At 41.4% G+C, this 24834-nt stretch overlaps 1 protein-coding gene across 1 annotated transcript in view; it reads left to right on the top strand.

The window, feature by feature from the left end:
- LOC128741425 (Kv channel-interacting protein 4-like) overlaps nucleotides 1-24834 on the top strand; it is an 85211-nt gene that overhangs the window by 51683 nt on the left and 8694 nt on the right. Inside the window, exons 3-4 of the mRNA XM_053837233.1 lie at nucleotides 2216-2289; nucleotides 2469-2681. Coding sequence (XP_053693208.1) covers nucleotides 2216-2289; nucleotides 2469-2681 — 287 coding nt within the window. The remainder of the gene's footprint in view (nucleotides 1-2215; nucleotides 2290-2468; nucleotides 2682-24834) is intronic.

Genomic DNA, 24834 nt, shown 5'->3' with positions numbered 1-24834 from the left:
CTCTTCGCAAGTTTCATCATAGTAACTTCGTCAGCAAAGCAGCCAACACAACATTCCAGACCAAAACGGAGACATGCTGCCAGCGCAACGGATACGGTTTCCCTGATGCAGCAAGACTTCGGCACCGGGCACTCACCAGCAGCGGTGGAGCGGATGCGGAATCCCTGACGCAGCAGGTGTGTGGCCAGTGATAGTCAGGTAGTTAGGTTCGTTTAGTCAGGAGCTCAAGTCAGTCTAAGTTATCGTTTTGTTGAGTGAAGAAGTGAATGTAATTAGTAATAAGTTGTGAAGTAATAAATATTTTTTTTATTGATAATCACATGGAGTGATCCATATTTATATACCTGTCAATCATTCTTGTTTTCTAATTATAAATATATGAATCAAAATATCTTTTGTATAAAAATACGAAAAATATATTTTTAATATTTTTTCATGCTGCATTTCGAGTTAATATACCTATTTTATAGAATTATAAACTTGAGTATTTATTTGTAAATATGCGATTGGTTGTGCTTTCCATTGAATTCGGTTTTAAAATTTTGGTGTAATTAAAAATGCTATCAAAGCAAGTCGAGCCAAGACTATTGCATATTGGGCCATTCAAATTTCATTCATTCACTTCACTTCATTCACTTATTTATTGACTACCCTGATAGTGTTGTTCGAATACCCTGAAAGTTAACTGCTCAGAGGCCTCAGGACATTATGATGAATAATCACGACATCGGAAAAATATACTTACGAGGATATCTCTGCCATTCTGATGTCAGATAAGAACTAATGCAAACATACATTCCATGTCAAATTCTTATCATCTTATAAGAATGGAACGGCTTGCGGACTCCGATACTAATACCCTCCTAATCCTCATAGAATAACAAAATTATCATTAGGGGAATGTTTATCCTTATGCTTTGGTTTGTGTAAATCCGATATGATTTGAGAATAAGAGTTGCTTTTATTTTCTCAAAAGAGATGTATTTTGGTATGATGATTCCTCTTAGACGTTGTACACGAATGTCATCCCAAAGGTACCATTCTGCCGTGCCTATAAAGCTTTCCCTGGTCCCAGAGCAATCATTTGGCGGAACTATTTTCAATAACGTAGAAGGTAGGCAGCACAAGGAGGTAGAAATGCCTTCAGTGATTTGTTGGATCGCTAAATTAACACGTCTTGTTTATGCTTCGTCGTTATCCGAAATAAAAACGTCATCCAAGTTCAAAACTGGCAGTTCCTAAGCTAGCATTAGTTGCAGTTATTCGCCTCGTGTGACACGCACGAGACTGACGACCAGGTTAATCCACCCGCTAATGCCGAGCCATAAATCACACAATTCACAGGCAAAACCTATGGGAATGGAACCGTTGTCATCGCGCCGCGCGGTTGTGGTTTGGGAAGGAAAATAAAACTGCCATCGGAATTCCTCCTTCCCTCCCCATTATTGCACTGGCTCGATTTGTTCGCAGCGATATGTTTGGTGAATTAAGTGCGTCATCTCGAATGGTGAAACTGTCAGTCGAGAAAATAGCGTGGGCATGGAATTTACTGCCTGCCTGCTATTTGAATGTTTGTCTATAATGGAATTGATGGTGATTTGCAGGTTCATAAATCTTTATTGCCAAATCATATCTATCGACCCCATAATGATAGACGTACGGTACGGGGCGGCCGGCAGCCATTGACTCCCAAATGGCGTTCCACGGTGGGAAGCGAGAACCTATGAAACTATAAAGAATGATAATGAAGTGGGGGTCGTTAGAAGGAAAATTCGATCCCAAACACTTCTCGTGCGGATTTTATTGTCGATCGAGCAATAGCATTTTTTTCTCGTTCTGATGGAGGCGCACGGTCACGTATTGGTAATTTTACTTGTACTGTTTGGGTTTTGCTTTTCAAAGGATTAGCTTATATTATTGTATAATTATTTTCTTCGATGATTATTATGGGAAAGCGTACCTACGAAAAAGCTTGTCTTATCGAAATTATAGCTTTAATTAGCACATTAAGTTAAAATTGCTAAAAATGGTTGAAAATAAGTTAAACGTAAATTGCACTGTCAGATATATTCTATCCAGAATCCATTTTTTTATATTCATAAATTATGAAAATGCCATAAACCATCGCAAATCATCCGTTCCCTACCGTAATAGCTAATTTTGCTTTTCCGATTTGCTGAACATTTTCTTTTCACCGGAAAATTCCTGCCAACAGCCAGCAGCGGTCAATATGCTCATTACGTATTCAACTCCATTGATCTGGACCGTAATGGTTCATTAAGCTTCGAGGTAAGTCGGTCGTAAGTTTCGTCAGAAATAATTGTACAGGCAAAATGAAAACAAATAAAAAAAAATCGACATTTTTGCCACTACCGTCAAATCAATTGCTAATTCATTCCTGATTATTGTTTTCTGATTTGTTTGTTTCTTCCAACTCCCTGCAACCTGCATTCCGCTTCTCCAACCAGGAATTCGTCGCAAATCTATCGATTCTGCTGCGTGGCACCGTGGACGAGAAGCTACAGTGGACTTTCTCGCTGTACGACATCAACGGTGACGGCTGTATTACCAAGGAGGAAATGAAAGAGATCGTAACCGCCATCTACGAGCTGATGGGCAAAGTGCCCGAGGGCTGCGAGGAGGAACAGGCCATTAAAGATAAAGTCGAGCGGCTTTTCGAGGTAATTTTATTTCGGGTTACCGCAAGTGGTAATCTACACTTGTTGAAGGAGGGATGAAAGAAACCGGTTCACAAGTATTACGGGTTGGCTTTAATGTAAACTGAATTTTTACGTTCAGTTTATTTTTATTCTGTTTAATTAAAAAAAAATATTTGTTTTAAATTTTGTTCAAAAGAACACATTATTTGACAAATTTTTTGATTTATAACGTAAGAAAATTTCCCATTATAAACATATGTTTCTTCCTTAGTAGGGGAAATGTGTATAATGTGCCCCCCCTAAGCATAAATGGATATATCTCCGCTATACTTCCCCAAATTAATGTTGGTATTTAAGCAGACAACCAATTGCAATTGTTTATTTCATTTAGTATTGTGGAATAAACATGCTAGGAATTATTTAATAAAAGCACCTAAATGTTGTGTTTCTTGTCTGCGCGGGGTAAAATGCCCCATCCTGCGGTATAATATGCCCAATGCGGTAATTTGAGTATTTCTACCAGTGACAGACCAACTCTATTTTGTAGAAAGTGAAACTATTTCCTTTGTTTTGCAAAATATCGTTATTTTATGTAAAATAAACCTAGTTTCGGCCTTCTGGTGCACTTTTTCTTTTCTGCATGGGGCACATTATACTGCAGCTGTGGCGTTTTTTACCCGGTAGTTGAATTACCTAGAATTTGGACGTTGGTAATAAATTATTCCCACCACGGTTGCTCTACAATACTAATTGAATTAAATAATGGCAATTGGCTTCAACTTAGAACTGTTTACCTATGTTTATAGCCACATTTGCAAGGGGGGCAAATTGGCCTGCTTTTACTTATTTGAAAAAATATTAAATGCTAAAGCAAATCAAGCGTTTCATACCGTTATTTTTGGCAGGGATGTCTTTTTGAAGTTCACTTTACGCAATCGAATCGCAACAACCGGTTATTTACAGATTTGGACAAGAAAATAGCTTATGGAAATGACGCCAAAAGTTACATCGGAAGCTGCTCAAAAACAAATTTATTTTTACAGCATGTGACAACTGTCATACTTGCATAGTAGGCTAGTTCCATCAAATACTATGGTTTCTGGGTGGTTTTGCATTTTGATTTCGCTTGTTTAGCGAAAAACGAAGGGGGGGCACATTGGCCAGGGGGCACGTTATACACAATTCCTCTAACCATTAATTACAAAATATGTAAATTTTTCTACAATTTTCAAAAATTCCCCAGCAGTATTTTCATATTTTTTACCCTAATTTGTCATGCGTTGCATTTAATGTACAACATTGTGAGGAGTAATAGCAGTCTTTTCAAGTGAATCATTGATTAAATTGTGTTGCTAATCTTTAAATACCACCTATAACTGGGTGCAAGCTGGTAAACGGCTGAATAATGCGTACCGTCGGTGCCTTGTGCACGTGTAGGCATAAAATAGACCCTACAGTGGTTCATAGCCTCTTATTCAGCAACTCCTATTCCTACCGCCTCGTGGTACCAGCCGGGATACGAGCAACTTTGGTGGAGATCGGGTAACCAACCCCGGTGGAAGCCAAGGTCGTATGCTGACAGGAAAGGAGGGCTCTTTCGAGCTTCGTTGGCCCTCCGGCGAAACAGGGGGTTGGTGTAGCAGGCTTTGCAAGCCGTCACCACGAAAAATATTAAAGCATGGAACGAAGAACAAATATATTCTTACTGGAACAATCGGAATAGACCCACGCGACGAAAAAGGACTATGGATTGGAAACTCGGGACGTGGAACTGCCGATCTCTCAACTTCCAAGGGAGCACTCGAGTGCTCTCCGACGTATTGAAGAGCCGCAAGTTCGACGTCGTAGCGCTGCAGGAGGTGTGCTGGAAGAGCTCAACGGTACGTACGTTCAGAGATGGACATACCATCTACCAGAGCTGCGGCAACACACACGAGCTGGGTACAGCTTTCATAGTGATGGGCGAGATGCGGAAACGGGTGATTGGGTGGTGGCCAATCAATCCTCGAATGTGCAGGTTGAGAATCAAGGGCCGATTCTTCAACATAAGCATCATCAACGTGCACAGCCCTCACCTCAGAAGTACCGATGACGACAAGGATGAATTCTACGCGCAGTTGGAGAGTGAATACGACCGCTGCCCAAAACATGATATCAAGATCGTCATCGGGGATTTCAATGCTCAGGTCGGCCAGGAGGAGGAATACAAACCGGTGATTGGAAGGTTCAGTGCACACAAGCGAACCAATGAAATGGGCCTAAGACTTATCGACTTTGCCGCCTCCAAGAATATGGCCGTACGTAGTACCTTTTTCCAGCACAGAATCCACCATAAGTACACCTGGAGGTCACCAAATCAGACAGAATCACAGATCGACCACGTTTTGATCGACAGTCGGCACTTCTCAGACATTATCGACGTCAGATCCTATCGAAGCGCTAACGTTGACTCGGACCACTACCTAGTGATGGTTAAGATGCGCCCAAGACTCTCCGTTGTGAACAACATTCGGTACCGACGCCAGCCTCGGTTAGATCTCACGCGGCTGAAGCAGCCAGACGTCGCCGCAAACTACGCGCATTCACTCGAAGCTGCACTGCCGGAAGAGGACGAGCTGGACGAAGCCCCTCTCGAGGACTGTTGGAACACTATCAAAACAGCCATCAGCAGTGTAGCGGAGAGCTCCATCGGGCATGTGGCCCGGAATCAGCGGAACGATTGGTTTGACGATGAATGTAGGAGGGTGATGGATGAGGAGAACGCTGCGCGGGCGGCCAAGATGCGCAGTGCCACACGTCAGAACGTGGAAAGACACAAACAGAAGAAGATGCAGCGAAACCAAATCTTTCGAGAGAAAAAGCGCAACCTGGAAGAGCAGGAATATGCGGAGTTGGAGCGGCTGCATCGTTCTCAGGAAACGCGGAAGTTCTACCAGAAACTGAACGGATCCCGCAAAGGCTTTGTGCCGCGAGCCGAAATGTGTCGGGATAAAACTGGCAGTATTCTGACGGACGATCGTGAGGTGACGGATAGGTGGAAGCAGCACTTCGACGAACACCTGAATGGCGCCCAGGCGGAAAACCATGGCGGCGGGGAAAGCGATTTCGACGGTGCAGCAAACGGGGAAGAGGTGCCAGCCCCAACGATAGGCGAAGTTAAGGAGGCCATCATGCAGCTAAAGAACAACAAGTCAGCTGGAAAAGATGGCATCGGAGCGGAGCTTATTAAAATGGGACCAGAAAAGCTGGCCGTTTGTCTACACCGACTAATTGTTAGAATTTGGGATACGGAACAGCTACCGGAGGAGTGGAAAGATGGGGTTATCTGCCCGATCTACAAAAAGGGCGACAAGTTGGACTGTGAGAACTATCGAGCGATCACCGTTCTCAATGCCGCTTATAAAGTGCTGTCCCAAATCATTTTCCGCCGTCTATCACCAATTGCGAATAGATTTGTGGGAACTTATCAAGCCGGCTTCGTCGAAGGTCGGTCTACAACGGATCAAATATTTACACTGCGGCAAATCCTCCAAAAGGGCCGTGAATACAGAGTTCCCACGCATCATTTATTCGTTGACTTCAAAGCCGCATATGATACCATCGACCGGAAAGAGCTATGGAAAATCATGGACGAGAACAGCTTCCCCAGGAAGCTCATCAAACTGATTAAATCTACGATGGATGGTACGCAGTGCTGTGTTCGGATTTCGGGTGGATTGTCAAGTTCATTCGAATCACACAGAGGGCTTCGTCAAGGTGATGGTCTTTCATGCCTGCTGTTCAACATAGCGCTACAAGGTGTTATGAACCGAGCGGATATCAACACGCGGGGCACGATATTCAACAAATCTAGTCAATTCGTCTGCTTTGCCGATGACATGGATATTATCGGCAGAACATCTGTGGCGGTGGCTGAACAGTACACCAGACTAAAGCGCGAAGCAGAAAAGATTGGGTTAAAGGTAAATACGTCTAAAACAAAGTACATGCTGGCCAGCGGAACCGAGGCCGAACGACACCGCTTGGGCAGTAGTATATTGATCGACGGCGATGAGTTTGAGGTAGTCGATGAATTTGTCTACCTTGGCTCACTGGTAACGGCGGACAATGATACCAGCCGTGAGATTCGGAGGCGTATTATCAGCGGAAGTCGTGCTTACTATGGGCTCCACAAGCAATTGCGGTCGAGCAGACTAAGTCCCCGTACAAAGTGCACCCTGTACAAGACGCTTATTAGACCGGTTGTTCTCTACGGGCATGAAACATGGACAATGCTCGAGGAGGACCTGCGAGTGCTCGGAGTTTTCGAACGACGAGTGCTAAGAACGATCTTCGGCGGCGTACAGGAGAACGGAGTATGGAGGCGGAGGATGAACCATGAACTCGCACAGCTCTATGGCGAACCCAGTATCCAGAAGGTGGCTAAAGCTGGACGGATGCGATGGGCAGGGCATGTTGCAAGAATGCCGGACAACTACCCTGCAAAGATGGTGTTCGCCTCAAATCCGGTAGGAACAAGACGACCAGGAGCGCAGCGAGCAAGATGGTTAGACCAGGTGGAGCGAGATCTGGCGGAGAGTACTCGGTGTCCGAGGAATTGGAGAGCGGTAGCCCTCAACCGAGTTACATGGAGAAATTTTGTTCAACAGGCTTTGTCTTAGGACGGCAAGCCACCTAAGTAAGTAAGTAAGTAACTGGGTGCAAATTTTGGGTTGTTTGATGTTTAATTGTGACCCCTACTACTGATTCTACTACCTATTATAAATTATCTTTTTGTTTGGCAGCTTCAAGCCGGGGTGCTTCAGGCGGTATCAGGAACTCGTATCCACTCTACTAGGTTGTGGGTTATTCGTCGCCAATTCCTCGTCACTTGCAAGTCAGTTACAACCTCGCGGAGCCACGATGATTTCTTCTATTTATGGTGCCGTGGCATGGCGGTGGGGTCCTTGGGGAGAACAGATCGCACCCCCAACTCCTATGGTGAACCCCCATTTGGAAAATGCTGTTCTAATATACAAATATTAGAAATAGATAGGATTATTGTTCCCATTCTCTCGACTTGTGACAGAGTTGCTAGTTTTCTTGATGAAATGTCCCCATTCCGTAACTTACCTACTGATTTGGCCTTATGTCTTATGACAAAGCCCGGCGGACAAAACGGCTCCTTTCTGTGAGCGGTTCTGAACCGTTCATTTCCTACTGCGAACTGATTCAAATGAGCGGCTTCGCCAATCCAAACATGTTCGCCCATCCAGAGTTTGAGAGCTAGCATTACGTAATTCTTCCATCTAACTTAATCCATGACAGCTGATCTCCAGTTCCAGTTCGCAGTAGGCACGACTTTCGCTGATAATCAGGGTTGCCACATGCATAGATTATTCTGTGTTTAACAGATATTTGAACACAGAATACAGATTTTTGCCAATTACAGAGGTTAAACAGATTTTTAAGATTTACAATGAGAGCGAATGAGACGAAAAAAAAAACAAAATGACTATTGCCGTCTCTTTCACTCTTTTTTTTTTTTTTTTTTTTTTTTACGAGTTGGGAAATCTGCTGAGCGCCTTAGAAGATACGGTACTATCAGACACCTGAGAAGATACCTCAGGGAGTGGGGTTTAGGTATCCCGACCCCCCAATGGGGCGTGAGGATCCCGACCCACTAAAACCCTACTCGAGTCTCCAGCCTCAATCCCCCCTGGCACCACCTTATCGGTATTACTTCAGGGAGGGGCTATTGTGCTTAATGCACTCGCTTAGATAACTACTGGACTATGGTAGTTAGGCTGTTTATTCGCCGTTGATCGGCTCTCCAGTGGTTTTGTAGCTCGAGTACAATCTGGGTAGCAGCCGCATTGACCGCTCCCCAGATGTCCGAGCTGGAACACATCTTTTGGACTAAGTTATCCGGGGTAGTGTCCTGTCCGCTCACTGCCATCATGCTGCTTCTCGCGCCCGCGAAACGAGGGGATATGAAGAAAGCATGTTCTGCCGTTTCCTCAACATCCACGCATTCGGGACACGCGGGGGACTCCGCATGCCCAAACTTATGCAGATACTGTCTGAAGCAACCATGCCCTGACAGAATCTGTGTCAGGTAGAAGTTGACTTCGCCATGGCGCCTGTTGACCCACCCATGACCCCTCTTTCACTCTTATTGTTTTGCATTAGACAGATATTTTTCCTTACTGTACAGATGGCCAGATTTTTCCAACAAAAAACGCAGAATAGAGGTTTTCCGTCAGATCATAACCCTCGTTTTCTTATTTTTCTCGAAAGTACTCCCAATACGAGTGACAATGCTGCAAAAATACATTTTTTTCGTTGACTCTAGAATTTACTACGATTTTTTAAACAATGCAAATTGCAAGAATGTTGAATTTCTTTTCACCAAATCACGAATGTTGAGTTTTAAAAATTTCGTTTCGGCTGCACTGTTTATCAAAATTTTCAGATTTTCTGGCAATACAGCACAGCAGATTTTGACATATGTATATCAGCGGTTGAGTGAAAAGGACAAAACGAATGAAAAGCTAATGATTACCTTCTTTTTCGTTTCGTGTGTTTCTTGCCACAAGAGTAAAGAGTGGCACAGATAGTTTCGAAGTGGTGAAAATAGAGGACACTGGTACAAAAAGGCATGTAATACATCCGAGAAGTGACGGGTTGAAATAGACGTATTTTATTTTTACATTTTTACAGCAGTTAGAGGCTTTATTAAAGCAAGTTTTATATTGGTATCATTTCTAAGAGTCAAAACCGAACATTTAATGAAAAAAAAAATTTTTTTTTGACGGAAAACCTCTATTATATGTGGCTTCCCTTTAGCTCGTAGTTCATACGCCTACGACACTCTCCGTTTATACTTCTACAAAAAAATCCGCTACACCTTTCGTTCCAATACGGCGAATGGTACGTATGTCTTCTGTCAAAGTTACAGTTCCGTACATGTTACCATATATTTGGTTTTCAACGCACTGATTTGTAATCCGCTTTTAGTCTGGCCTCTGGCGAAGATTGCCTTCGCCATCTCAAAGTTTCTCCAGTTCAATAACGATATTGAATAACATACAGGACAGTCCATCCCCTTGCCGTTAGCCTCCGTGCGAAGGGATTCAGAGAGTGCCGAAATACGCATGTAGCACATCACTAGCTTCAGGGAGGAAAAGAAAGGGTGGTTTCATACTTTAACAAAACAAAATTGTTTACTTTCAGGACATCAAATTGGACTAAGTTAGATGTTCAAACAACCGCCCAGTTAGCTTCGATCTCGATGTACGATGCTGGTTTAACAAGCTAGTCGTCATATGTTCGAATCTCGGCTAGGTGCTGCTGCTAGATAGAGTCAGTAGGATTGTTGTACATTGTACTAGCTCCGTAGCTATCCTGTACTCTATCAGCCGGCTGTGAAGTCTTTCGATAAAGAAAGGCCAAGTCTTAGAAAGACGTTTAAGCCCAAGGCTTTGCTTTGCCAGATGTTCAAACGATAACATCGGTTGAAGAAAAGGGGTGGTTTTGCACTAGGGCGTGCTTCCCAAGCACAGATATCGAATTGGTATAGGTTTAAACGTTGTAAAGAATCTTCGACCTATTGGGATGAAGGGGTTTTGTTGTTATTTTTTTCTAAAAATAAAGTAAACGATATAACAATAACCAGAAAGTGTATTTAACTGTCGTCCCTGCCTGTGAAGTAAGACGATCGCGAAGAAAATGTATGGGTATATTTGAACTAGAAAATTGTTGTTAATTTTCACTCATTCGTAATTGAAAAAGAAAGTTATAATAGAAATCACATAATGGCTACATCTATTATGAGTCGATCGGTACCCAAACCATGAAAATCCATTCATAATTGGTAGAGCTATCAGCGCTCAAAATCTTTCATATTTTCGTGACGCTCGCATTTTTTGATTTTTTAAAATGACACTTTATCCCAAACCTTGGCGTAAGACGTAGTCGTACATCAAAAATAGTAGGGTGAATGATTTGAAGTGGTGCAGTTTGATGACTTTGAGACCATTATTCCCATTCCTCCTTAACCCTCTAACGGGCAACATCGTAAAAACTATGCGATCAAGCTAATGACTATTTTATAATAAAAGTGCACTCAAAAGAACCTTAAATTCTGATTTTCATGCAAAAATAATTATCTGGATGCCGCTAGGATACAAAAAGTCCAATTTCCCTTTTTTGTTTTTCATGTCTAACGCTCTACCCAGATATTTTTTCAATTCAAATACATTACAAAATTGAAATAAAGCATGAAATTTACTCATAGAAAATTTTTAAGGTCAATCATTTTGTTCTAGATATCCTTTTTCTCCAAAAGTTAAAAACGGAATATTCGCGCATTAATTATTTTTGAAATTTTAGTTTTTGGAAGATGATAACTTTTGAATGCATAGTCAGAATGTTGTGATATTAATATCAAAATGTCAAGAAATCTATTCTGAACATATTTTGCGTATTGTCAGTTCAAAACAAATTTCGTATGCAACTCTGGAGCACCAGAAGCGAAGGCTGTGCACAGACGGTCTTACCTGTTAATTAACCCGTAGGGTTAATTTTCATTTCCAATTTGCATTATAAGTTGGACACACCTTTCCATAAGTGATGTTTTAGTCGCAGGCGTTCGTCTAAGTACATGTTTTTCTAACATGTTTTGATAACATGTGCACCATAAGGTACTCCTAGTGATATCCGTTAATCGTTCGATTAATTCAACTAATCGAATAACTATAAAAATATTCGAATAATTTCCAATCGAATACTGCCAGCACGAGTAGACTCCACGTTAAACGAATCAGGTAAAGTCCACTCCAGATTAGAATTTGACTTGGCCATTTTATTTGCCTTACCTAGCTCTGATTCAGCTTACCTAGCATTGATCGACCTATACTGAGTATCTGAGGTAGCAAATAACTTGCTAGGTAAACATTGTTTATTAAAACTACCTACCCTTTCTATACAGTATAAATTCTAACGCGCCGACAAATCGACATCAGTTTATTAGTAACTATTGTTTGAACAGCAAGTACGAGCACATTTATACTTTCTGGAAAAATCGACATCATGAATAACAACATGGAGCGAAAATCGGAAAATGGCGAGCTAATGATGAGGTTTCTGGCGCAATTTCAGAACTTTGAAACAAAGAAGCGCCAGTTACAATGCCAAAATCAACAGCTCACCGAAGAGAACCTACTGCTACGCAATGCATTACAAGGCATTCAGCAACAGCTTTTTGCAGCGGAGTCGACCATTTTGCAGCTGCAACATGAAAAACAATTTGTGAAAGAACCAACAATTTCCGCTATCTCACCGGATAAAATCCAACAACAGGTGCTCAAATATGTGTCTCAAGATCGCCACGAAATGGCCATGCTTCTATGCACGGACGCTGTGGATGAACTGGAGAGAACTTTTGGACATGATCATCCTGATGTTGGGGCCATATTGAGCACCTTAGCGCAAATCTACCGCGATCAGTGCAACTACAAGGAGGCTAGACGTCTATTACACGACGTGCTAGCTATCAGAGAGAAAACTCTTGGAGTTCATCCTGATGTCGTCGCAACCTTACACAACCTTACTACACTGTACGATAACTGTGGCAATTCGCAGCAAGCAGAGATATTCTGTTTGAAAGCCTTGGATATGCAAGTTCGTTTGGTGGGTGAAAGTCATCCGGACGTAGCGAAAAACCTTCACGTGCTGGCATTCCTGTGCCAAAATCAGCAGAAATTCGGACAGGCAGGTTTTTACTACGAACGAGCGTTACAGATATACGAAACAGTTTTAGGACCAGATGACCCAAATACGGACGCTACTAGGAACAATTTGGCTATATGTTACGTAACCCAAGGCAAGTTCAACGATGCAGAGGTACTGTACAAAACCGTGTTGACGAGGGTACATGAACTGAAATTCGGTCCTATCACTGTAGACAACAAGACAATATGGCAGATGGCAGATCAACGCGAGGTCGACAAGGGTTTGAGTCGTGACAATACGCCATACAGTCTTTATGGAAGCTGGCACCGCATCGACATGGTAAACTCATCCACGGTTCAGGAGACTTTGAAGAAACTTGCCACCTTGTACCGTAAACAAGGGAAACATGCGGCTGCCAGCACACTAGAGAGTTGCGCTGCGCGAATGGCATTAGCCGACCAAGTCCCATCTGCAAAAGAAAGAAGAAAAATAAAAAGAAGCAGCAAAGCGAAGAAAACCTATAAATTACCAGTAATTAATAGGTTGAGGCGTGAATAAATACTTATTTTAAATATCATTTTAAATTTCTTGCGCTTAGGGGAAGAAAGAACTTTCAATCGTCTATACTATACTATAAATAGTTGTGTTGCTTATTGTGTTTTTTGTTTGATTAAATTGATTTGTTTGATTTGTTAACTACCAATTCAAATTTTTTAATGAATAGTTATTTAGGCATTCCGAAAAAAATCGGCCTTTCGTAACTCGGCCTTTCGCGATTCGGCCTTCTGTGATTGTTGTTGAAATTCGGCCATTTGGATTTCGGCCATTCGTGATTCGGCCATTCGGTACCATCCCTTGGTTTTTACACAAAATAAACAGAAGATGTCGCCGATTTTACTTAGTTACTTCTAACAGCTTAAAGCCCAGAACCGTTCTGTGGTGTGTCACCAAGCGCGCTTAAATCCGAACCTCGTGCAAGGGAACACAAAACAATAGAGGAAAATTGGAAATCCTCTACAGGACTAAGACAGTCTCAGCGCTTTATACAGCCAGACCGTAAAAAAGCATATCATTGCTTAATTTGAAGAAAACCGAACTAAGTTTAATAATAGGACTATTTACCGGTCATTGTCCGAGCAAACGCCATCTCAAAACGATTGGTAGGTTGGACAATGATATTTGCCAACTCTGCGAATTCGAAAGCGAAAACCGCAGAACATCTGCTCTGCCAGTGCAGTGCACTAACTCTTTGCAGACTAAGAATCTTCGGTAAAGGAACAATGGAGCCTTTCGAAGGTCTGCAAATCTTAATCAGGTAATAAACTTCATAAGAAGTTCAATGCCGAATGGGAGAAGAGGTATGAATTCATTGTCATTGTCAAACACTTTCATCAATAGTGTTATGTCGGCAACTAATACCTAGACAAAAGAAGAAGTATACCACAATACAATCAAAATAATGGTCGCAGTGGTCAAATCTTCCGACAAAAAAACAGCATAAAGCGGGGGTTTATTTATTTATTACATTATTATCACTATCCCCTAATGATATTTGAATTAATTAGAATTAATTAGAATCCTTGATTTCTCAGAGTTCTTGGTTGTACCTGTAGCCAAATGCTGTTGAGCAATGCTGGGTACTCAGTTCTAGCAATTAGGACGTCAGACACGAGAATAGCACGGGCAACATTGCGACGGACAACTAATGTATCCAAATTGATTAGAATGGATCCCTCCATGAAAGCCTCCGCTGTACAGCCTTGATACGATCAATTCCATTTTGGTAATGTGGATTCCAAATTTGGCAACAATACTCGAGAGATGAACGCGCCAGCGAACAGTATAAAGACTTTAGACAATAGATGTTACTGAAATCATTAGCGATCCGGAACATGATACCTAGATTTGTAGAGGCTTTCCTGATTACATACGAAATATGCTGCTGGAACGATAGTTTGCTATTTAATAGCATACCTAGATCTTTGATGCAGTTAGTTCTTCCAATGCTAGTGGCTAAGAGCTTGTTGTCGAAAGAAATAGATTCTTTTTTTTCTTGATCGGCGATAGTGGTGATTCGATAGAAGATTTTCAAATTTGCTGTCTGATCTGTGTTGGAGATTGTTTGTGCATATACTCCGCTAGTCAAATAGTTAGAGTCGCACAAATAAATCTTCAACACAAACGGGCAGCAAATTTGTATTTATGCGAAAAACTTTTTAATGGCTCTGTCACCATCGCATTGGTCCAGGAGCCATATTTTCGCAAGGGGTACTTTCATTCGACAGATATTGGAAACCAGAACTTTGCTGTTTTCAGCAAAACTGGTATGACAAATCCTCGTTTGATGCCCAGGGCATGCATATTGTTGCATAGGTCAATTAGTGCATGCCTTATCTCTGAGTTGACTACTCGAGATATTTGTGCAGTCACAGTAGAACTCGTCGTGGATGATGTCCATAGGCGCTATGTCTACTGTTCTGCATACTTACCACACGATGAACCGTCTCCCAGCGACGATTTCAGAAATGTGGTGAGATACTGCCAATCTAGTGGGCTTCCGCTCATTGTAGGCAGTGATGCCAATGCCCATCACATCATTTGGGGCAGCTCGGATATCAATCTGAGAGGCTCTGATTTGATGGAATATTTGAGTGGTACCAACCTTGGAATACTCAACATTGGCAATTGTCCAACTTTCATACGAGCTGGTAGAGAGGAAGTGTTAGATATAACACTCTGCTCTAACAGGATCAGTCATGAGTTGGCACAATGGCATGTTTCAAATGAGATACCAATATCTGATCATTGCTTTATATATTTTGATCATTTGGGTGTCTCCTTGAACGCTGCAACATTTCGCAATCCGAGATTTTCTGACTGGGAACTCTTTGAGGAGGAACTGGCGACGAAATTTCAAGGATTCGAACCGACGATTGAGTCATCGATCGACTTGGATGTGGCTGTAGATGTCACAACATCTTTTATTGCGGAAGCTTTTGAAGTAGCTTGCCCACTAAAAACTATTAAAACGACTAGAGGAACACCATGGTGGAACTCTCATCTCGCGGAACTAAAGAAACGATGCAGGAGAGCTTGGAATAGACGTCGGAGGGATGGCGTGGAGCCTTTCAAGCAGGCCCGGAAAGCCTATGCAAAGGCTTTACGATCTTCAGCACGCACGAGCTGGCACAGGTTCTGTAGCAACGTTTCCAGTTTCGGCGAGGCAAGTCGACTTAATAAAATACTGTCAAAATCGAAAGATTATCAGGTTAATAACATTCGAAGTTCGAACGGTGAATACTGTTCGAATGACAATGAAATCCTGGAATGTCTCTTTTATAGTCACTTTCCGGGCTGTGTGGAACCTGAAGTTCGAAACGATCCAGAAATCGTTTTAGGTGGCTTAGACTCATGGGCTTTTGCTCGGAGACTTGTCACAACTGAAGCGATTGAGTGGGCCGTGAACAGCTTCTCTCCATACAAATCTCCTGGAACAGATGGAATATACCCTATTCTACTGCAAAAAGGATTCAAGTACTTCAAACACATTCTGAGAAGGATGTTTGTGTGTAGTATTGCTATTGGGTACATCCCAACTCAATGGCGTGAAATAACCATTAAGTTTATTCCTAAAGGTGGACGCGCGACATACGAGCAAGCCAAAAGTTTTAGACCAATCAGTCTAACGTCTTTCTTGCTTAAATCACTCGAGCGGATTGTTGATCACCACATCCGCGAAACAAGCTTAGTAGAAGTTCCTCTTCATTCAGCACAACATGCTTATCAAAGTGGCAAATCTACAACCACTTTATTTCATGATGTGGTGGATAAAATTGAGGTTGCTTTTTCACAAAAGGAATCTTGCTTAGGAACTTTTTTGGATATTGAAGGCGCGTTTGATAACGTATCTTTCGCTTCCATTTTGGAGGCTGCTCGTTATCATAATGTGCCTTCAATAATCATAAAGTGGATAGAACAAATGCTTAGTAACCGATTGCTTTTTTCGTCCTTACGGCAAGCAAGCATTTGGAAGCAAAGTGTTTGTGGATGTCCACAAGGTGGCGTTCTCTCGCCTCTTTTATGGAACCTTGTGGCGGACGGCCTATTGAGGAAACTCAATGGTCTAGGCTATCCGTCATATGGTTTTGCGGATGACTATCTCATCCTAGTAGTTGGAAAGTGCATAAGCACATTATTTGACTTAATGCAGCAGGCACTACGCGTCGTGGAAACGTGGTGCCGAGAAACTGCACTTTCGGTAAATCCGAGCAAAACATCTATCGTCTTATTTTCAAGACGTAGAAATACCAATGGAGCTCGCGCTCTGCGCTTTTACGATTCGGATGTTGATGTTGTGAACGAAGTGAAGTACGTGGGGTTGATTCTCAACTCCAAGCTTGACTGGTCTACAAATATTGACTTCCGAATTAAAAAAGCGTGCATGGCCTTTGGGCAATGTAGACGAGCAATTGGCAACTCTTGGGGGCTTAAATCCAAATACATACACTGGTTATACACGGTCGTTGTCAGACCAATACTGGCGTATGGTTGTCTTGTATGGTGGCAGAGAGGGGAAGTTGTGACTGTCCAGACAAAGCTAAACCATCTTCAAAGGATGTGTTTAATGGCAATGTCTGGTGCATTTACTACAACTCCTACTGCCGCCCTAGAAGCTATTTTCAATATTAAACCTCTACACTTCCACCTGAAGCAAGAGGCACTAATATGTGCTTATCGACTACACGCGATTGGCCTTTGGCAGTCTGTGGACGGTTCCACTGGTCATACTCGACTGTGGTCGCAAATTGTTGCTGAGGACAAGTTTGCCCTTGCTCCTAGCGATGTAACGCTCATGCGTACTTTCCCGTATAGGACTTTCTCAAGTGACTTTCCTCCTAGAGAGGATTGGATGTCAGGCTACATGGAAAGGAAAATTTCCGACTATGTGGTCTGTTATACCGATGGTTCCTTGTACGAAGGTCGCGCGGGTGCTGGTGTTTACTGCCGTGAGCTGGAATTGGAGGAATCCTATTCGTTGGGTAGTTACTGCACCGTTTTTCAAGCTGAAATCTTTGCAATTATGTGCGGAGCTCAGTTTGCACTTCAGAAAGAACTGATAGGCAAGATTACCTACTTCTGTTCTGACAGTCAAGCCGCTATAAAAGCCCTTTGTGCGGCTAATTCTAAATCTAAAACAGTCATCGCCTGCCACACCCAATTAGAAGAACTAAGCATTCTAAATGCCGTTCATCTGGTTTGGGTTCCTGGCCATTCTGGTATAACCGGAAATGAATGGGCTGATGAACTAGCAAGATCTGGAGCAGAAAAGTCGGTTTTCGGACCGGAACCTGCTTTACCAATTGCGGCATGTTGGATAAAACAAAAGATTCGATCTTGGTTTTCATCTGAACATGTACGTTATTGGGAAAATCTTGAAACTTGTCGTCAAACGAAAAGTTTCACTGTTAAGCCTTGTGAGAAGGTTGCGAAATTTCTTTTGCAACACTCAAAGGTAAATTGCAGTATTCTTGTCAGATCACTGACTGGTCACTGCAGACTAAATTATCATATGGCTACGATTCAGCGAGCTGAATCGTTTCATTGTAATTTATGTGAATCCGACTACGGTACACCATATCACGTAATTTGCAACTGTCCTGCAGTAGCACAATTGCGTCATAGGATCTTTGGATCCTACGTCTTAAATGAATCGGATTTTAGGAAACTAAAATTACGAGACATTTTGATGTTCCTTACCGAAAGCGGTATTGAGCTATAAGCTCTTATTTATCATGAGTATACCCCCCAGGGGGTGTACTTTTGATAAGTTAACTACCAAGGATTGCAGTATCCCCTCGGGGGTACAAAAATCTCTCGGTATATATGTGTTTGTCCAAATTCCTCATCCACCCCTTCCTATTCCTCCTGTTTTCCTTCCCGTCCTCATCAGGTAAATGATGACACGGGCAAGATGGGCAAGGCACAAATCTTCCACATGATTGTGAGGAACGTGCTGCTCGAGCCAAAGATGCTGATACCTGATAGTTCTTCCAATGCTAGTGGCTAAGAGCTTGTTGTCGAAAGAAATAGATTCTTTTTTTTCTTGATCGGCGATAGTGGTGATTCGATAGAAGATTTTCAAATCGTCGGCGAAGGATAAACGGGGAACTTTGAGTTTAAAATTCACATCACTGATATATAGAAGGAATATCAACGGTCCTAGGCGGCTGCCTTGGGGAATTCCAGATGGAGCAGAAAATTCATCAGAATAATTATCACCAATTTTTTACTGCCACCTGACGGCCAGTGAGATACGAACGTAACCAACTGATAACTCTGCCGCTGAATCCTAGCTATTACTACTACCGTATCAAAAATTCCTCCCTACTGTACTAAATCCTGGACTACGCCCCGCCAATGCGTTAAGCGTGTCGACACACGCAAGCTGGCTTCAACCTGGTCGAGTCATATAGCTACCGCAAGCAGCACCGTTTCCGAATTTATTTATTATCAACGACCATAACTCAAACAACGGTACGTGCACACCGAACGAAACACAATCCGAAAATGAAACTACGTCAAGAAAGACTTAAGTCATGATGACACACACACACATCGTTTTAGTTTGCTTGTACTAATTGTATATGCCGTTGCAAGTTCGATGATTTTTGTTCGAATATGTATGTGTCACACTGTATGTTATTTAATATCGCTATTGAAGGAGTGATCTGGCGAACGGGCATTGAAACCAGAGGAACCATCTTCGGAAAGAGAGATAAACTCTTAGCCTTCGCGGACGACCTTACCATCATTACTATAAACCTTGGGATGGCGGAGGCAATCTACGCCAGACTAAAAACGGAGGTTAGGAGAAGTGGGTTACAGATCAATGCGTTGAATTGGCAGGAAGGGGCTCCAGTCCAGAGAAAATAACGTTCGCCTAACACGGGCAGTAACTATTGAAGGCAACGCATTGAATACAGTGGACTTTCTCGCTGTACGACATCAACGGTGACGGCTGTATTACCAAGGAGGAAATGAAAGAGATCGTAACCGCCATCTACGAGCTTTCGGGTTACCGCAAGTGGTAATCTACACTTGTTGAAGGAGGGATGAAAGAAACCGGTTCACAAGTATTACGGGTTGGCTTTAATGTAAAGTGAATTTTTACGTTTAGTTTATTTTTATTCTGTTTAATTAAAAAAATTTATTTGTTTTAAATTTTGTTCAAAAGAACACATTATTTGACAATTTTTTTGATTTATAACGTAAGAAAATTTCCCATTATAAACATATGTCTCTTCCTTAGTAGGGGAAATGTGTATAATGTGCCCCCCCCCCCCCCCCCCTAAGCATAAATGGATATATCTCCGCTATACTTCCCCAAATTAATGTTGGTATTTAAGCAGACAACCAATTGCAATTGTTTATTTCATTTAGTATTGTGGAATAAACATGCTAGGAATTATTTAATAAAAGCACCTAAATGTTGTGTTTCTCGTCTGCGCGGGGTAAAATGCCCCACCTGCGGTATAATATGCCCAATGCGGTAATTTGAGTATTTCTACCAGTGACAGACCAACTCTATTTTGTAGAAAGTGAAACTATGTCCTTTGTTTTGCAAAATATCGTTATTTTATGTAAAATAAACCTAGTTTCGGCCTTCTGGCGCACTTTTTCTTTTCTGCATGGGGCACATTATACTGCAGCTGTGGCGTTTTGTACCCGGTAGTTGAATTACCTAGAATTTGGACGTTGGTAATAAATTATTCCCACCACGGTTGCTCTACAATACTAATTGAATTAAATAATGGCAATTGGCTTCAACTTAGAACTGTTTACCCATGTTTAAAGCCACAAGGGGGGCAAATTGGCCTGCTTTTACTTATTTGAAAAAATATTAAATGCTAAAGCAAATCAAGCGTTTCATACCGTTATTTTTGGCAGGGATGTCTTTTTGAAGTTCACTTTACGCAATCGAATCGCAACAACCGGTTATTTACAGATTTTGACAAGAAAATAGATTATGGAAATGACGCCAAAAGTTACATCGGAAGCTGCTCAAAAACAAATTTATTTTTGTTTTGTTTTTACAGCATGTGACAACTGTCATACTTGCATAGTAGGCTAGTTCCATCAAATACTATGGTTTCTGGGTGGTTTTGCATTTTGATTTCGCTTGTTTAGCGAAAAACGAAGGGGGGGCACATTGGCCAGGGGGGCACGTTATACACAATTCCCCTAACCATTAATTACAAAATATGTAAATGTTTCTACAATTTTCAAAAATTCCCCAGCAGTATTTTCATATTTTTTACCCTAATTTGTCATGCGTTGCATTTAATGTACAACATTGTGAGGAGTAATAGCAGTTTTTTCAAGTGAATCATTGATTAAATTGTGTTGCTAATCTTTAAATCTCACCTATAACTGGGTGCAAATTTTGGGTTGTTTGATGTTTAATTGTGACCCCTACTACTGATTCTACTATCTATTATAAATTATCTGTTTGTTTGGCAGCTTCAAGCCGGGGTGCTTCAGGCGGTATCAGGAACTCGTATCCACTCTACTAGGTTGTGGGTTATTCGTCGCCAATTCCTCGTCACTTGCAAGTCAGTTACAACCTCGCGGAGCCACGATGATTTCTTCTATTTATGGTGCCGTGGCATGGCGGTGGGGTCCTTGGGGAGAACAGATCGCACCCCCAACTCCTATGGTGAACCCCCATTTGGAAAATGCTGTTCTAATATACAAATATTAGAAATAGATAGGATTATTGTTCCCATTCTCTCGACTTGTGACAGAGTTGCTAGTTTTCTTGATGAAATGTCCCCATTCCGTAACTTACCTACTGATTTGGCCTTATGTCTTATGACAAAGCCCGGTGGACAAAACGGCTCTTTTCTGTGAGCGGTTCTGAACCGTTCATTTCCTACTGCGATCAGATTCAAATGAGCGGCTTTGCCAATCCAAACCCGTTCGCCCATCCAGGCTTTGAGAGCTAGCATTACGTAATTCCTCAATCTAATTTAATCCATTACAGCTGATCTCCAGTTCCGCCAGCTTGTTCAACCGAAAGTGTTTGTGGAGCTCGCAGTAGGCACGACTTTCGCTGATCAGGGTTGCCACATGCATAGATTATTCTGTGTTTAACAGATATTTGAAAGAAATTGCCTGTACAGAATCTGTTTACACAGAATACAGATATTTGCCAATTACAGAGGTTAAACAGATTTTTAAGATTTACAATGAGAGCGAAAGAGACGACTATTGCCGTCTCTTTCACACTTATTGTTTTGCATTAGACAGATTTTTGCACAGATATTTTTCCTTGCTGTACAGATGACCAGATTTTTCTAACAAAAAACGCAGAATAGAGGTCTTCCGTCAGATGATACCCCTCCTTTTCTTATTTTTCCTAGAAAGTACTCCCAATACGAGTGACAATGCTGCAAAAATATATTTCTTTCGTTGACTCTAAAATTTACTACGATTTTTTAAGCAATGCAAATTGCAAGAATGTTGAATTTTTTTTTCATCAAATCACGCTTAGTTGAGTTTTAAAAATTTCGTTTCGGCTGCACTGTTTATCATAATTTTCAAATTTTCTGGCAACACTACACAACAGATTTTAACATATGTGTATCAGCGGTTGAGTGAAAAGGACAAAACGAATGAAAAGCTAATGATTACCTTCTTTTTCGTTTCGTGTGTTTCTTGCCACAAGAGTAAAGTGTGGCACAGATGGTTTCGAAGTGGTGAAAATAGAGGACACTGGTACAAAAAGGCATGTAATACATCCGAGAAGTGACGGGTTGAAATAGACGTATTTTATTTTTTCTTTTTTACAGAGTTAGAGGCTTTATTAAAGAAAGTTTTATATTGGTATCATTTCTAAGAGTCAAAACCGAACATTTAATGAAAAAAAAATTTTTTGACGGAAAACCTCTATTATATGTGGCATCCCTGCCTTTAGCTCGTGGTTCATACGCCTACGACACTCTCCGTTTATACTTCGACAAAAATAATCCGCAACACCTTTCGTTCCAATACGGCGAATGGTACGTCTGTCTTCTGTCAAAGTGACAGTTGTCAAAGTTAAGTTACAGTTAGCGTTTTGTACATCTTCAGTTTTGTGCGGCGATATATGCCCTTGATCGGAACGACTTGCGGAAGGAAAACTAGAGATCCCAAATATACGATCTCATCAACCACATTCAGTGAGAAAAGAACATTGTTTTCTCTGGAGCCACTTTCTACCATATATTTGGTTTTCGACGCACTGATTTGTTACCCGCTTTTAGTCTGGCCTCTGGCGAAGATTGCTTTCGCCATCTCAAAGTTTCTCCAGTTCAATAACGATATTGAATAACATACAGGACAGTCCATCCCCTTGCCGTTAGCCTCCGTGCGAAGGGATTCAGAGAGTGCCGAAATACGCATGTTGCACATCACTAGCTTCAGGGAGGAAAAGAAAAGGGTGGTTTCATACTTTAACAAAACAAAATTGTTTACTTTCAGGAGATCAAATTGGACTAAGTTAGATCAAAAACATTCCATCAAGAAGACTGGCAACTCTGCCAAAAGTCGAGAGACAGTAACAGCAATGCTATCTGCCGAGCTAAAGTTGAACTAACACATACTAGTGTGTGTAAATCAAAATATAGATGTACACAAACACGTATGCAATGCATTGCCACGCTCGCACACTTCTTTTCCCACTAATACATGTACACACAGCTTGAACTTTTGTCGGGAGGGGTGCGCTGTTGATTCTGTTGCTTGCCATTTGTATGGGCGCGAGCAAGAGATGCCAGTCTTCTTGATGGAATGTTTTTGGTTAGATGTTCAAACAACCGCCCAGTTAGCTTCGATGTACGATGTTGGTTTAACAAGCTAGTCGTCATATGTTCGAATCTCGGCTAGGTGCTGCTGCTAGATAGAGTCAGTAGGATTGTTGTACTAGCTCCGTAGCTGTCTTGTACTCTATCAGCCGACTGTGAAGTCTTTCGATAAAGAAAGACTAAGTGTTAGACAGACGTTTAAGCCCAAGGCTTTGCTTTGCCAAATGTTCAAACGATAACATCGGTTGAAGAAAAGGGGTGGTTTTGCACTCTGGCGTGCTTCCCAAGCACAGATATCGAATTGGTATAGGTTTAATCGTTGTAAAGAATTTTCGACCTATTGGGACAAGGGGGTTTTGTTGTTATTTTTTCTAAAAATAAAGTAATCATTATAACAGTAACCAGAAAGTGTATTTAACTGTCGTCCCTGCCTGTGAAGCAAGGCGATCGCGAAGAAAATGTATGGGGATATTTGAACTAGAAAATTGTTGTTAATTTTCACTCATTCGTAATTGAAAAAGAAAGTTATAATAGAAATCACACAATTGCTACATCTATTATGAGTCGATCGGTACCCAAACCATGAAAATCCATTCATAATTGGCAGAGCTATCAGCGCTCAAAATCTTTCATATTTTCGTGACGCTCGCATTTTTTGATTTTTTAGAATGACACTTTATCCCAAACCTTTCAAATTATTCATTGACATTAATATCAAAATGTCAAGAAATCTATTCTGAACACATTTTGCGTATTGTCAATTCAAAACAAATTTCGTATGCAACTCTGGAGCACCAGAAGCGAAGGCTGTGCACAGACGGTCTTACCCGTTAGAGGGTTAATTTTCATTTTCAATTTGCATTATAAGTTGGACACACCTTTCCATAAGTGATGTTTTAGTCGCAGGCGTTCGTCTAAGTACATGTTTTTCTGATAACATGTGCACCATAAGGTACTCCTAGTGATATCCGTTAATCGTTCGATTAATTCAACTAATCGAATAACTATAAAAATATTCGAATAATTTCCAATCGAATACTGCCAGCACGAGTAGAATTAATCGAATATTTCAAAGGAAATAATATGAATGCGAATAATCCCCGAATAATGGCCGCTAATCGTTCGTAATCGTTCGATTAATCGAATTAATGAAAAAAGTATTCGAATATTTCTAATCGAATACCACTAGTACGAATAATTGGATAAATCGATTAGTGGAGACAACGCTCGCCGATTAATCGGTAATCGAATAATTGAAAATTTCGGACATCACTAGGTACTCCACGTTAAACGAATCAGTCCACTCCAGATTAGAGTTTGACTTGGCCATTTTATTTGCCTTACCTAGCTCTGATTCAGCTTACCTAGCATTGATCAACCTATACTGAGTACCTGAGGTAGCAAATAACTTGCTAGGTAAACATTGTTTATTAAAACTACCTACCCTTTCTATACAGTATAAATTCTAACGCGCCGACAAATCGACATCAGTTTATTAGTAACTATTGTTTGAACAGCAAGTACGAGTACATTAATACTTTCTGGAAAAATCGACATCATGAATAACAACTTCGAGCGAAAATTGGAAAATGGCGAGCTAATGATGAGGTTTCTGG

Source organism: Sabethes cyaneus, chromosome 3 (assembly GCF_943734655.1).
Source record: "Sabethes cyaneus chromosome 3, idSabCyanKW18_F2, whole genome shotgun sequence".
In the NCBI taxonomy this organism is placed as follows: domain Eukaryota; kingdom Metazoa; phylum Arthropoda; class Insecta; order Diptera; family Culicidae; genus Sabethes; species Sabethes cyaneus.
The sequence above is the reverse complement of the archived record's forward strand: the minus strand, read 5'-3'. Positions and strand labels throughout refer to the sequence as shown.